The sequence below is a fragment of the Candidozyma duobushaemuli genome (genome assembly GCF_002926085.2).
Source record: "Candidozyma duobushaemuli strain B09383 chromosome Unknown F_B09383, whole genome shotgun sequence".
In the NCBI taxonomy this organism is placed as follows: domain Eukaryota; kingdom Fungi; phylum Ascomycota; class Pichiomycetes; order Serinales; family Metschnikowiaceae; genus Candidozyma; species Candidozyma duobushaemuli.
In genome coordinates, this window is record NW_020289899.1 from 677,644 (window position 1) to 692,861 (window position 15,218).

Consider the following 15,218-nt stretch of genomic DNA (forward strand, 5'->3'; position numbering starts at 1 on the left):
GATTCTTAAAATCCAAAGAAACGGTCGAAAGTTCACCACCCACACTCGTTTTGTCAAGCCCCCACCGATTAAGAGATGAAGTTCAGTCAGTCCGCCTTGATTGCCACTTTGGCCGCCACCGCCGTCCATGCCGCCCCTGCCCAGGTTGATAACGCATCTTCCGATGTTGCCCTCCTGGACTCTGTCCTTGCCAAGAGACAAGACTTGGAGGGTACCTTGCTGCAATTGAAGGAGTTGGATGAGATGAGAGTCAAGAGATCCAACATGGACGAGCAGTTGACCGCCAGAGAGTACGAGATTGTCACCAAGGTGTTGAGCGCCATTGACGACACTGACTTGGCTCCAACTGTGTTGAAGTTCTTCGTCACCCAGGAAAACTTGAGAAAGATTGCCATCAACGCTATCGTCTGGGTCTTGGAGAACTCTCTGATTAACTTGACCACCTTGTTGAAGGCTCTTGTGGACTCTGGTTTGCTCAGCAGAGTGCTCACTGATGTCCTCAGCGACTGTGAGGTCTACGTTTCTGTGATTGGCATTGCCACTGACGTTATCAGAAGTCTCCTTGGCAACCTTTTTGACAAGCGTGAGCAGCTTCTTGAGGGTGGAGTCATGACCCACGAGGAGACTGTCGAGCTCTTGAAGAAGGACGGTTTGATGAAACCAAGCATGCTTGACATGGAGAAGAGAGATATTGACGTGAGCAACATTGTCGACAACTTGTTGGAGAGTTTGGCCAACTCTGGCTTGGCTTCCTCTGTTGTCATTGCCGTCCTCACTGACCGTGCTTTCATCGACTTTGGTGCTGACTTGATCAGAGCCATCATGGAGAGCGACGGTGAGACCAACCTCAGTATTGGTGACCTTGTCTCTGCCATCACCAACTCCGGTCTTATCCCAGAGTTGCTCGACCTCCTCCTTGACTCCGACACTTTGTCCACCATTGGTCGTAACGTGCTCAAGGCCGTTACTGGTCAGTGTGGTGAGGCCGACTCTTCTGCTGGTCCAAGCACCACCCTAGCTGGTGCCACCACCCCAGCCACCACTCAACCAGCCTCTACTCCTAAGACCACTCAGGCCCCAGCTGGTGATGGCGATGTTGGCACTGTCTACACCACCGTCAGAAAGAGTCTGACTATGTGGCACGAGGCTGCTCCATCCGACCCATGCGCCACGTATCACGACAAGAGAGAATTCAAGAAGCTCAGGTTGAACTACTAAGGGCTGCGCTAGTCGTTGACCCCTTCTGTTTTGCCGTATGACAAATGTTTGATTCTTCTTCCCGCGCAAACCCTTATGCTTTCGTTTGATACCTGTACTTTAATAAAACTTGTCTTGGATCTCATTGTAGTCTTGCACTCGGATTCTCCTCCGGCTAATTTAGGAAAGTGGTCTTAATATGTCGACTACTTGGACCAATTGGGCCTAATTATCAGCAAAGAAAAGGGTTGCACCGAAGTTCCGTTCATTGAATTTCTTTGTACACTGTGGACCTTGTCTAGCTACAATTGCAGATTACAAAGAGAAAAATAGGGCTTGAATAACGGATACCCCCTGGTGAGCTCATAATGGAATTTGCATTGGGCGGGCAATTGGGATCTGCCAATTCCCCTATTTTCGAATATTCGGCTTAGCCATTTTCAAGATTAGCGACTCGCCTACGAATGCTGAGTTCATTGTGGAATTTTCTATTCTCTAAGCGACAATAAGAAAATCTTAAGATTACGAGCACAGCCCTACTGGTCATATCGTGTATTTCAAATATCAATTCCAAGTGGAGTATGACCACCTGCTGATGATATTTTCTAGGTTTGGACCAATTGGCTGCGAAATTTGCCAGAAGTGGTCCAACACTGTATGAAGCAATATCCCACATTCGGCAATTTTCCAAACAGATTCCTTTATTTTCACTCGTCACTCTACAAAATCATCATTTCACTCTATTGAACCATCAAGCATATTCTCATATTTGTTCTGTCTAGTAGGCTCTTGGATGTCTGTCCTCACCGTCAGAGTCGGAGTCCTCCACCCTCTTGTCCTCTAAGTACGGCTTCTCACCAAGAACAGTGATTCTGAAATGGTGACGAGCAGGAGTGTCGTGATTGAGGAAATCCAGCACGGCAGTGTGGGCCAAAAACCTGTTATCCCACGCAATCACAGTCCTGGCATCTGTTCCTCTGTGGTTGGCTCTGACCTGGATCTCAGGGTTGTTGAGGCAGTGGTCCTCCAAGAAGTTCAAAATGAAGGCAGACTCAGACTCCTTCAAGCCCTTGATCTTGTGGATGAACCCTCTGGAGAAAAACAAACTCTTTTCGCCAGTAACTGGGTGGCTTCTCACTAGTGGATGTTCAGTGTATAAGACCTTCTTGTCTCTGCTCAACAGGCCTCTAACAGCGGCTACCTTCTGGAGAACCTCATTGGAGTGAATAATCGTCAACGATTCAAAGAACTTCTGCAATTGAGGTGACAATCTCTTGTAGGCCTCTCTCAAGTCCACGAACACTGTATCACCACCGGATGGAGGAGCCTCCAAGGCGACAAAGAAGGAGAAGGAAGAAGGATATTCCTCGAAACTGATATCCGAGTGCCATGCGTTGGTGTTGGTTTTGAAGCGGAAGTTCAGTTCCCATCTCTCAGGTCCACCTGCTCCTCTAAAGGTCACCAACAACTCAGGATGGTCTTTGGCAGAGTAGGCCACAGGATGGATGTGCAATGGGCCAAAGTACTGACCGAAGCTTCTGGCAAAGGCAGGACCCTTGTCTCTGAAATCCTGGTTTCTGAAAACGGCAAGACCTCTGGTCTCGAGGAACAAGGCCAAGTCGTTTCTTCCAGCATCGTCCAATTCACTGAGCTGAACGCCGTCGATTTCGGTACCCAAGTTAGGTGACAAGTCAAACTTTTCAATCTTCAGGCCAGCCTTGAAGAGGTTCTTGAAAGTAGGGTCTCCCAAATGACCCTTATCGTTCTTGACATGGTCTGGGTTTACATGTTCATGAACAGCAACGTCCTCCAACTTGATTTTGTTGAGGTATTCAGGGTACTTCACCTTCGAGAGCTCATTCTCGACCTCACTGGCGTCTGCAAGCTTTCCAGAGCTGTACTGCTCTTTAAGATCTTTCAAGTGGAGTTGATCGTTCAACTCAGATCCAGCGACTTTCCAGTAGTTGCCCATATTTGTTTGTACTACAGATTTCTGCAAAACGCCCTGTTATATACCCCATCTTTCGGTGTGGATCTCGGGGCTCAGGAGGGCTTGATTGATAACGCAATGCCATGATAGACTCGTAATCTTGAGCCACATAGCTAGATATGCGCACGAGCCACAACTTATAAGCCCCGAGAATAAGAGACCCTGCGCCAGAGAGCCAATTATTATTTGGTTGATTTCGGAGGTAACTAAATTGCACGAATACTTGGTTGAGTATTTTCAAAGTACGACGCTTTTACGAGATCGAACGCAATTCCAACCGAGCCGCTTGAAGATGTAGGTATTGTCAATGTGCACCGACAGCCTCGCAAACTGTGTATTCTCCGCCGCCTTAGATCTTGTGGCTCTCTTTGCTTAGGTGATTTAGATTTCTCGGCGTATTCGGCTATAAACTCGGTCGAGTATCTTTTCACCGAGCTAAGGAGCAGAATGGGCGAGTAAAGGGGACCATGAAAACGACATTTGCCCCATGATTTTGCAAGATTGTCTTGGTGCCACAATAGCTCCAAGATGACATTGACACTGCAAAGGCTGGAGGCACTTGGTTTATGTCTGGGTATGGTCCAGAAGTGAGAAGCTGTTCTTCAGCTTCGCTGCGTCTCATAAGAGCAGTCATACTTCTGATAATGAGAGAAGAATTATACAAATTTTGAAAATAGCATTTTACGGTCTGCTTTCGAATTTGGGCTCAATTGGTGTAAGCCACCCAGTTTCTGTGGCGCAGAGATTGAAAACGTGATGGATGTCTTCTTCGTCAGGAAGCTAAGCTTCACCCTTCACCTCATTAATGATATTGGAGGGTGAAAAGCTTGTGAGCTGAGTTATGATCTTGGTAGCGTCAAGTTAGAGATATAAAACAGTTCTCAGATCGAATACAATCGAGATCGAACCTAAGCTCTTTGGTAGCATTCTATAGGTATCTTGACTAGATTACAAGACAATGTTGCATGGGGAAAGAATATCCCATTACCGCTGGCTCAGCTTACACTGTTAATGATACTGATCAGCCTTTGAAAAGATCTACCTATCTGGAGATCTGGGAATTTACTGGAATCCCATTTGCTAATGTTGTTGGTAATGAGGGAGAGCGTTCGACCATTGTTGCCAGAAGCATCTTCATGAAGCCCTGTTTTGGAAACCAGATCTACAAACCGTCCCTTCTTGACATTGCTGGCTTATGCCATTGTTCAGATAGGCGAACTCGCCTCGGTGGCTGCCACATCTATAAGCTTTCTTGTATACTTAAGCTTTTCGTGTGACAGAGGATTTACAACTCGTCTCTCAAATATTCAATTAAGAAACCCAAATCAAAATGCCAAATGAAATTATATGGAGCTGCGGAACGTGAAACCCACCACTTGGTCCAAAGAATATCCACTAACGCTTTCGTAAGTCGCCCAGCATTGGCTGCAAATGGCTGCGAAATAACCCAGCTCACCTTGCCTAAAGCGGCTCGGCCCAGCGTCAGTCCTGCATGCAATGCTTCCATCAACTAAGACACCTGGAAAACATCCACTTCCAAAAAGCCAAATTTACTCATTTGAAGTCCGAAAAACATGGATTCTGCTCGTCAGTCCAAATGCTTTTATGCGGAGAAGTCGGCAGAACCGTGGGACACCTCGTTGTGGAGTTGGAGAAAGCGCTGTGCATGCAAGTAATTGGCCTAATCGGGAAGCAACATAAACAAGCACAGATGCATCCAAACAAGCTGGAATATCTGAACATCGACCGAAGAAGCACAACCAGTCATTGTTTCATTTCATCTTTTTCCAATACAACTATCCTTATACCCAGCCCTTCCAGGCGTCCTTTCGTTCCTTCCATCGTGATACCCCAATAACGCAGTTATCTACCCATCGGTAGCTCAGTTATCCACTCATTGATACCCCAGTCATTCGCTACAGCAACAAACAACAAAGGGATCCGGAGTTTCCACCAGCTTCCGGTCTTCAATTCACTCGCTAAGTAACTACACCTCCGTCAAGGACATGAAAGATGGGAAAAAACAATAAAAGACGATCGTTCCAAAGCCTATTTGGCAGTCCTGGAAAACCAAAGACAGGCGTGGCCCAGGTGGCCCGTTCTAGCGCATCAGGGCAAGTCAAACCTCCCAGAAACATGGCTCTGTCATTTCCCTTCACAGCTTCCATGAATTCGCTTATATCGTCTCAGGCGGAAGTCAGTGTGGATGAATTTGCAGACACAGACTCACTGGGCCATCTGGCTCATTCCCAGGCAGAAATTGAGGAAGCAGAGACAATTTATTCCATTATTTCGGGCTACGAGGATGCGGAGCGGGACTCCCGGTTCTTGTTCATGGAGGACTTCAGCCATAACTCCGGCAGTCCCGATAAGTCTACCGAAGTGGCCAAACCTGATAGATCCACCGAAGGCCAGGGCACTTTTGACCACGAAACCACCAGTTCATACGGAACGCCGCATGCCTCTGTGCGTGAAAGCCAGCGTCCTTCGATTTCCAGTGCTGAACTACTAGGAAGACTACGCAGTGTGGAAATTGTCAGTAATAGTGGAAGCGGAAGCAGAAGCAGCAAAGGCCGTTACAGCGGATCGAGCAGGTCGCTGAGCTCAAGAGGCGGATCTAGAGTCAGCTTCAGCACAAGATCCAGAGATTCCAGAGGCCTTAACAATTTGACTGCTGGTATAGATTCATCCTCGGGGCTCCCGGTCACGCTATATACGGTTCAAGACGCCGAACACCAGCCCAATCGATGGTCGCTTTTTGCTGGAAATAATGCTCCCCAGCTGAGCGTTCCTCCTGTTCCCGGCAGCCTGAGTTCGAATTCTGCCAACGGAGTCCCCAAAGCTATTCCTGAACCAGAAGCTGTGCATCACGGACCATTCGCTGGAGGCGACCAGCCCCACCATAGTGTTGCCACAATTTCCACAAGAGCTCTTCGAGAATCAGGACATTCCGTTTTTGGAGCAGAACAAAGCACTCCATACGCTCTGGCACCTGTTCTGCCTCAATCGTCCAGAGTCTCAGACAAGGAGGCTCAACGCACAGCTCACAACCACATGTACGACGACTCGAGCGTCTACAACCACGATATCGAAAAAGGACCATTTCTTCAGGACGACGAGCAGCTCACTGCCCAACCATGGGCCAAATGGGCTTTTCTCATGATCATGGGCCTCGTCTGTGTGCCCATCTACTTCCTTCTAGCCTTTGGCTTTTTCGATTTCGGCGGCTACCACCACTACCTTCCCCGGGTGCCTTTTGGTCCCGTCAATCGCCGCTACTTTGCATGCTACACATACTGGCAAAAGCTCTGGAGTTTTGTCATTGGCTTGGTGTGGCTATGCCTAGTATTTGCAGCAATCGCAATAGCGTTCGGCCTACGAGCCCGCTTCCACTGATCGTCTGGACATTGTCTCAGACGAGTTACGAGTGACGACTAATACATTAATACACATCCCAACGTCATGGCACTGTAGAATTGCTGAACATTTGAAAAAGAGTTGCCTCAAAAAGCGATATGTATAGTCTAAAGCCTAAACAATAGTATTGTAGCATACATTAGTTAATTTGGCAATACGTCACATTGAGCTCAATGATGACATCACTGGATTCGCCGTTATGTGTCTATGCTGGCTCGATCCAGCTCAAGGCCGCTTTCCATTTCCACGTATCACCCGCAATCTTTCAAACTTGACATACTAAGTCTGAGACACAAGCGGAAAAATGGAATTTTCCAATGGTCCAGCCCAGACACTGTCGGTTTTGCGATACCTTTGCAGAGCAATCGAAGACGCTCGGTGCTTATAGTGAGACAATAGGTAAATCCACTGGGGCCCACCAACAGCCCCTGAACGCTGTAAAATTGTGAGATTTTGTGAAAGTGGTGGTTTTTAGTTGGTAATTTGGATGGATGCATCAGAATTATGAAAACTCACTGATTTGCTATTTTTCGGGTCTACGTTGGTTTGCGTTTTGCAACCAAATGGAGTGTGCAGCGCCTCTTTTCAAATTACTCCCGTCGAAGCAACATGTGAGAATCTTAAAAACCCGTATGCAAGAAATCTGAAACCTTGACGAGAAATACAGCTAAGCAAAGCAACCATCACTTGATAGCTGCTGAATTCGTGGTCTCCAGACCCTTTCTATTAAGTCTTGTGACTTCCGATCAACCTAAAGGCGCTCGACGGATTCCCGTACTGCATACACTGGAAATGGACATCAGGTAACCCCCATTATTCCCGTCCGAAGCAGCCCCGTAGGCCTGATATCAATACATATTTTAAAATAATTTAGCTAGTACAGCTTATTCCGACAGAACCATGCCCCATACGGGCCCTGACGGCCAAATAGGGGTCCTGGTGTCTCACATGACCACTCACGTGACTAGGCTCAGTCACCCCCACGCCAGCAACGTCTTCTTCATCACCTTACTACTCCGGTGCTTAAAGTCTAAAAACCACAGACAGCACGTTTTTTGCATATTCCTTACAACCCACCCGCCATACCATCGCAGGTTCCAAAATCACATCAACATGGGAAACGTTCCGACCAAGGAGAGTAGATCCAGAGCCTCCTCGGTAGGAGCCCACCACAGCAACAACCCCACGAGATCCTCAAGGAGGCACACGACACTGTCGATTCTTGAAAACGCCGGCTTCATGGTCTATCTGAGCGGATCCAACTCCAGCGGGTCTCATAAGCCGCTGAGTGAGGAGAGACTCAAAACCAAGCAGGCCCATTTGCTGGCTCTTATCGTCAGATACGACGAGAACGTGGACGGCGGGTTCTTGGCTCCTCACGGAATCTACAAGCTGAACTTGGACTACAACACCGAGATTGTCCGGGGGCTTATAGTGGACAGACGAATAGCGCCTTTCTTTACACCACTCCAGGACTTTGATTCCTCCTGGACCGACGACGAGGTGGCCACCATCGCCAGCCAACTACCTCTCCATGCCATTGACCAGGCGTACCTGGAAGAAGAGGAGCCGGACGACGCCGATAATCACAAGATCCACCTTCTGGCCAACTACTTCCGCAGACAAGAGCAGAAAAAAAGGGTCCGGGAGCTCGTGGCCAGCATGAAAGAGGTACAGAAACAGCACGAAGAGGAGTTCATGACGGCCCGCAAGGCATCCAAGGCAGACGAAAACGTGCCCGACCGGGAGCTTCTCCTCAAGCTCTACCGCGAGGCATCCGAGTGTCCGATCTGCTTTCTCTACTTCCCGCCCTATCTCAACGTCAGCCGCTGCTGTGGCCAGCCCATTTGCAGCGAATGCTTTGTTCAGATCAAGCGGCTCGACCCACACCCTCCGCACGACGACATGAGTAACGAAAACAAGGCCGAGCTCCCCCACACACTCATCCTGGAGCCAGCCAATTGTCCATTCTGTGCCATGCCCAATTTTGGCGTCACTTACGACTCTCCCACAGATCTCAGCGTGGGAATTGGAGGCGTCCAGTCCCCAGCTAACTACAAAGCGCCAGCAGCAGCCGAGGATGCGGTGCTGTCCTCGGAAGAAGCGTCAGGTACGCCGGTTCTGCGGTCATTGAGCCCCCAAAAAGCAAAACCGAAACAGAGAAGATCGTCTGTGCCCGCAGACGCCGTCGGTGTGGTCACCACCGACTTTATTCGGCCCGATTGGGAGCAGAAATTGGCCAGCGCTAAGTCCAAATTGGCTCGCCGTGCAGCCACCGCTAGTGCCATCCACGCCTCGAATCTTATTGTTGACGATGGAAGCGGCACAAGTGCTGGGAACGGCTCTCGAGGTCTGAATAGCGACAATCAAAACTTGCGCTACTTGCAGCTGATCGAGGACCGAATGATCGAAGAAGCGATGCGGCTCTCATTGGCGGACGAGGAGGAAAGAAGAAAAAAGCTGCACCTGTAGAAAGGTGATCAGACCAGAGGGGGGAATATATATATTGGATATAGTGATGCACGATATGACGCGAGCCCGGGCGATGGCCCAGGCCCAGCACTCCTGCTGGATTAAGCTTTTTAAAAAGGGTGGTCCAGTCCAGAACCTCGAAGATGAGGTTTCCTGATTCAGCATGGCCGCACATGTATAATAGTGACAGTGCGTTTACGTACTCTGCCACAAAGTCGCGGTCCTCCATGGGGGGCCTTTTTTCTTACCATTGGCAAGAAGGGGTTACTTAATCGCCTTCGTCTAACCGACTGTGCTCCCCCTGACCCCATCCCCCCGGTGGCTGCAACTCGATGCTGTTTACCTTTGGGATCAGGTCCTGCACAGAACCACCAGCCCATCCTCTGAATTTGGAGTCGTCGCGTTTCGAGACCTGCTTTCCGAGCCTTTGGCGCCTCAGCCAGCAGTTGAGCGTCCCCACAGGGTCCCGCTGCGCTTCTTTCAATTCGAACACTAGGAAACGCGTCTTGGGCAAATCTGCAGCCGGTCGTTCCAGAATCGAAACTTCAATGAAATCACATCGCTCTATTGTTGTGTTGACGATTATTGTTTTTTCAGCTTTGTCACATTCCGCATGAAGCCGCTTGCGCCCCAAACACCGGCAAGCTAAGCGAAGTCTCTCACACGCTCTCTTTGCAGCCGCACCCACCCTTCTCCTGTACTGCAACTTGAATTACTGCTTTAGTACAACGGCGGATTGTATTTATTTTATTACTTTTTTCCAACACCTGCCTACTCCTGTCATCACCGTCGACGCTAGCGTTTGATGGCTACCATGATTAGTGTCCCGGACGCCCCGGTCTCAGACACTTCACTGGTGGCATCGACATCCGTCAATCTGCTACCGATCCGTCGCTTACTACATTCTTCGTCTCGGCTAAAAGAGTCTGTGATCCACCTCAACCGACTCGTTGCGTCCCCTGACCACGATGCTCTTCTCAGAGTAAGACACGTTGCGGTTAACTATTCCCGAGACTTTCGAGGCCATGGCGTCGTGCCTGGTTCTCGAATCATTGCTAAAACCACACAGCCCAATAATACGGACTTTCTGCCCTCGGACAAACTCTTCATCTTCCCCGTGTCCGCATGCTGGATCCATTCCCCAGACGACCCATGCCAAAATTGCCTTTTCCTTCTCCACACAGATTTTAGTCGCTACGAGTCACACAAGAGATTCCCATGCCTACGAGACTTTGTGTACGGGCACACGATCGATGGAGGTCTCCAAGACTATATCAAGGTCCCCAAACCTCAGCTGTCGTTGTTGAAAGTACCTCCACTGGTGTCTCTTCATGACTGCTGCTTCCTCACAGACATATCCCTCCCATTCTACTCATACTGCAAGGACCACCTTCTCGGGATGTTGGCCAAGGAACCACAAGCTCGAGTGTTGGTGATTCTCAACGACGCAACTCGTGAGGCCAACGACTGCTTGTTGGTGATCAACCACCTAGACCTCGAGCACCTCTTTGTGACGTTCGTTGATATGGAGCGGCTTCGCAAGAACCCAGCTTTGGTGCGTAACGATTACGCTAACGAGTTCCATCATGTCCTTGTGTTTGCGCCAGGTGCTGACGCCATAAGGGCCGCTTTGGCCATGAGCATCAACACCAAATTAGCTTCTACGAAACTGCGATACAGCGTAGCATTATTTGGAGCCAATGCAGATGCGAGATTATCGAGAATGCCCGAAGACAAAACCATCTACCGTGTCACACTCACCTACAAAGACAAATTCCTCATGGAGGAGCTCATATCGACGTTATCGACGTTCAGCAACTCATCCACAAAGTCCAAAAAACCACTCCGATCAATGAGTATGGGGACCCTCAGCTCCTCAGATCTGGTCACCGAGGAGGATGTTACCAAAAAGAAACTACGATTCAAGAAAGAAGCAGAGGTGGTCAAACAGCCGAGAACCCACATTTCATGGTTATTTTGTGACGAGGACTACAAACTCTGCACGGAAGAAGAGAATGAGTGCCCCAGTCGGTGCCACTCAACCGCCGATATCAACCGCTTGCTTCGCCAAGGATGCCAGACCAGGCGGGTATTCTACACAAACCGGCCAGCTTGCCAGCGGAAAATGAACGCGTTTATATTTGCCAGCGACTTAATGTCGTGATGCTGATGACTTATGATTTATAGACACTACATGCCAGAGCCTAAGAGGCCTCGTTTTTCTCCTTGTTCCGCTTGCGGATTGTCTTGGCCCATGCCTTGACGTCTTTATCGTAGACGCCTTCGGGAACGCCCTTGAGGAAACCTTGCTCGTTGGCGAGAAGCTCCTGGGGCGATTTTCTCTTTGCATCGTCCTTCACCAAACAAGACTCGATGAACTCACACAAGTCTGGCTCGTACGGCGCTCCAGTGAGCTTGTTGGTTTTGTTCGAAAGACAAGGTGGGTCTTCGTTGACGATACGCTGAAGCAAGTCCAAGATCCCCTCGGGGCCTGCCGGCTTGGACTGGTCGGCATCGTCGTCTACCCATATGCTCTTACCCGTGGCAAGCTCATATAGCATGAGACCCATGGACCAAATGTCTGATTTGACGCCATAGGTGAGACCCTGGATACGCTCAGGCGACATGTAGGTGGAGGTGCCCACAAAAGTGTCGGCCATGAGGATGGAATTGGTGAGTTCTCGGCTGACGCCAAAGTCACAGAGCTTGAACTCGCCCTTGTGGGTCATCAACACGTTGGAGGGCTTGATGTCACGGTGGATGATTTTGTGTGTGTTGTAGAGGTACGTTAGGCCGCTGAGAATGGAATACAGCGCCTTTTTGAGCGCCGGAACGGGGAACTGGCCGTTATCGCAGAGCAGAAGGATCTTGTCGAGAGCTCCGCAGTTGCAGTATTCCATGCATAGCACGATGGAGTTGTTGGGCCGGAGAAAGGCGCCGTAGAACTCGATGATAAAGGGCGACCTCACCTCGTGCATTATCCGTAGTTCCCGAATGATCTGGGTCTGAACGTCTTGTTTGCTTTCAATGTGGATGATCTTGCGGGCCATGGTTTTCTGCAGCGGCACATGGAGCACCTTCAGCACCACCCCCAGGTTGCCCAGACCTAAGTCCTTTAAATGGACAAACTTCTCGTCTCTGAGATCGTAGCCCAGAGAGCCATACGTGGTGGCCACGGGCGACGCCGACCCCCATATAGGCAACTTCTGGTCTCGAGGCGAAGGCGTGTACACCAGCTTTGTCGGAGAGATGGAGCTGATCACGGTCTGTCTCTTTCGGGTCTGGGGCTCGTCCAGAATGTCTAGCGTTTTCAACGATTCCACGAAATTCAGCTGCGGCTGCTTGGCCTTGTCCAAGTTGAGCAACGGCGCCGGACGGGTCTTCTTTTTCTGCTGCTGGGCCTTGAGTTTCTGGAATCGGGCCATTTCCAGTGCCAGCACGTCTGCTGGGCTTGTAGGAGAAGCTAGCAGAAAAGCAGCAGGTCGGGCTGTGTCCAAAGGAGGCACGGGAGGAAGGTCCTTGTCCCGAGAGGAGAGGGACGTTTGTGACAGGTTGTTCAGCTGCATGGAGCTGGTTTTTTGTTCAAGAGCAACTTCTCGAGAATGTGAGTTGATGGTGAGAGTGCAGGGCGGGCAGCTCGTGGATATGAGGACGGATGGTGCAGAGGGGGTTTTGATTTTTTTAAAAAAAATTTGGGAAATCTGCAATGCCAATGTTTCTTTTGGTACCCGCGCCGAGTGTGTATTGCTGTGGCGGGGTGTGGTGGTGCTTTTGGGAAGTAGTACGTTTGGGTGTTGTAGATATAGAAAATGGAGTGCGTGTGGTACGATTAGGTAGTATGCCATTGAGCAAATGGTGCACCAGGAATGTCTAAAAAGAGTCTATTAGGCTAGATACCACAGGGCTGGCGTGCTGGGGAATTCCATTACTTATTAGCTGTGGCGTGGCAGGGCGTCTATGTACTGTTGTGGCTCTGGTAGAGCGTACTTGAGATGGGACCTGGAAGCCAGAACCACCGGTAGAAAGGGGAATTGGGTCCAAAGCGGCGGGTCGGCTAGAGCTGCCAGGAGCCGCTGGCTCTGCTGAATGTTGCATTATTTGTTTATCGATGTCTCGCCGATTGTGTGTTTCATAGCAGTATGGTCAACACCAGTAGGCCAAAGAGGGCTTTTCCTGATTCGACCAATTCTGCGATCCAAATCAGGCGCCATTGTCCAAAGGGCAAAGCCCGGATTAGCACCGCTGCAGCTGTAGGATTGTCCTGGGGTACGTTGATCCACGATTAGTCGGCCATGGGCGGCGCATACCACGGTTGAGACCGACAGGTGGCTCTAGTGATCGTTGGTATTTGAATATATTGGAGGAGGCGGTAGTGAGATGCCAGCGAGCCATAGGGGAAGCCGGGGAAGCCAGGGTAGCCGTTGAAAATGTCTTTGGGGTAGTTTGGATGGATATTTGCAGCAATTTGGGGAATAAAAAAACCGCTTCAAAATAAGCTTTCGAGAGATCGCTGTGGTAGTTTACAGCAGCGAAAAGACTGAAAATTCAGAAATCGTGGACAATTATCTTTTGCATGCCCATCTGACGGTGCAAGTCTGAATATTCCAACGCTCAATTCAGAGCCAAACACAACAGTTCAGAAAAGCAAACCTCCAAAATTTCCGTTTCCCAAACACTTTCAACCACTGACAACCCCTCTGCTCATTATCACCACTTCGCACCTCCACACGGTCCACCAGTCACCGGGATTGTCGCTACTTCTCCGACAATGGCACTATTGGAGACGTCCGCGAACGGAAAACGAAGACTGGTTTTGGTCCTGAGGCATCTGCATGGGCTGCGGAAGATGTTGCACAGGCTGGCTGTACTGGTAGTAGTCCAGGCCAAGACCCGGCTGCTGACCCATCTGACCCATTTGGCCCATCTGCTGGCCCATTGCCATAGGATAGCCGATGCCCATGGGCGCCTGGGGCTGGAGCAGAGGCATGTTCTGCAGGGGCATGCTCTGGACAGTGTGGTTCTGGAAAACAGGCATCTCTATGCCCAAAGAGCTATCGGGCTCCAGAGGCAGCAGCAGAGCACCCTTCTTCTTCTTCTGGCGGCACGACGTACACACCTTGTGCTTTCCTTGCTGCGACGGGTCCAAGGCCTTGGCGCAACGGTTGCAATTGCCCATGCGCTCCAAGTTGGTTCGTCTGATTTTGTCGTTTTCTCTACACCGCTGGCACACCTTGAACAGGCCCGTGTGGGACCGCCTTTCGCCCAGTTTGTCCCCGATTATCAGCGCACCAATGGGCCCCAGGCAGTGCACACACTTGCCCTGAGCAGCCCTATTGGCCTTTCGGAGCCGTAGCGACTCTCGACACTGTGGACAAAGAACGTAGTTTTGTTCTTCCTCGGATATGGTTCCTCCACAACGACGACACGCTCCCTGCTTGTCCTTGGTCTTCTTCTGCCACCTTCGGGATCTCTGTCTCTGCAAGTCTCGACAGTGGTGGCACAACTTGTAGATCTTGGGTTCTCCGTCGGGTTTCCCGTTCTTGCCCTTGACGAAGCTCTGCACAAAGTCCTTTTTGCAACGCAGGCACTTGGTGGTGACGGCATGGTGGTGGTTCTCTATTTCTTCCTTGGAGGCGTTTTTCTGCTGAACATGCAACGGTGGGATGAGCAGCACTAGACCGTGGTCTTCCTTTTTCATCGGGCTGTATTCGGACGAGGTCGGCTGGCTGGGCAGCTCCGTTTTGTTCACCTGAGGCACGTACCCGCCAGGGTAGCCGTAGAGTCCTCGCATGCGGTTGTTTTGCAAGTCTCTCACCAGTGACATGGCGTCCTGAGGTACACAGCGCGGGTCGTCCATATTTCCTGAGTAAGGCATCTGCGCCGGAAAAGATGGGAAAAACTGGGGCTGAAGTGGCGGGTTTTGGAGATGTGGGGGAAGTGGGAGTTGGTGATTCGGTGGGTTTGGGTGTCCTGCCGCCATGTTTACGCCGTTTTGGAGATTTTGTGGTGGGGCACCGTTTGGCTGTGGGGCGCCCTGGGGTGCATTTAGCTCGGGAGGGTAGAACTTGTCCATGGGCTGGTACTCCTGGTTTGGAACCAGGTAGCCCTGTTTGATATTGTCTGCCTCCACGAACTGGTCCAT

The 15,218-nt window shown here is 50.3% G+C and overlaps 6 protein-coding genes across 6 annotated transcripts; 4 read left to right on the forward strand and 2 right to left on the reverse strand. All coding sequences in view use genetic code 12, as the record gives it.

Moving 5' to 3' along the window:
• Positions 1-75: 75 nt before the first annotated feature.
• On the forward strand, positions 76-1,218 carry CXQ87_004963 (uncharacterized protein; the record flags this gene model as incomplete). The annotated part of the gene is made up of 1 exon (XM_025483394.1): positions 76-1,218. The coding sequence occupies one exon, from the start codon at positions 76-78 to the stop codon at positions 1,216-1,218; it is 1,143 nt and encodes a 380-aa protein (XP_025337607.1).
• A 757-nt stretch (positions 1,219-1,975) lies between these two features.
• Positions 1,976-3,169, reverse strand: CXQ87_004964 (TauD/TfdA dioxygenase family protein; the record flags this gene model as incomplete). The annotated part of the gene is made up of 1 exon (XM_025483395.1): positions 1,976-3,169. One exon carries the CDS (start codon positions 3,167-3,169, stop codon positions 1,976-1,978), a length of 1,194 nt encoding a protein of 397 aa, XP_025337608.1.
• Positions 3,170-5,323: 2,154 nt separating this feature from the next.
• Positions 5,324-6,583, forward strand: CXQ87_004965 (uncharacterized protein; the record flags this gene model as incomplete). Its single annotated transcript, XM_025483396.1, has 1 exon — positions 5,324-6,583. The coding sequence occupies one exon, from the start codon at positions 5,324-5,326 to the stop codon at positions 6,581-6,583; it is 1,260 nt and encodes a 419-aa protein (XP_025337609.1).
• Positions 6,584-7,717: 1,134 nt separating this feature from the next.
• SIP5 (Sip5p) lies at positions 7,718-9,076 on the forward strand (the record flags this gene model as incomplete). Its single annotated transcript, XM_025483397.1, has 1 exon — positions 7,718-9,076. The coding sequence occupies one exon, from the start codon at positions 7,718-7,720 to the stop codon at positions 9,074-9,076; it is 1,359 nt and encodes a 452-aa protein (XP_025337610.1).
• Positions 9,077-9,890: 814 nt separating this feature from the next.
• Positions 9,891-11,205, forward strand: CXQ87_004967 (uncharacterized protein; the record flags this gene model as incomplete). The annotated part of the gene is made up of 2 exons (XM_025483398.1): positions 9,891-11,018; positions 11,086-11,205. 2 exons carry the CDS (start codon positions 9,891-9,893, stop codon positions 11,203-11,205), a joined length of 1,248 nt encoding a protein of 415 aa, XP_025337611.1.
• A 75-nt stretch (positions 11,206-11,280) lies between these two features.
• On the reverse strand, positions 11,281-15,218 carry CXQ87_004968 (uncharacterized protein; the record flags this gene model as incomplete). Its single annotated transcript, XM_025483399.1, has 2 exons — positions 11,281-12,671; positions 13,862-15,218. The coding sequence occupies 2 exons, from the start codon at positions 15,216-15,218 to the stop codon at positions 11,281-11,283; spliced, it is 2,748 nt and encodes a 915-aa protein (XP_025337612.1).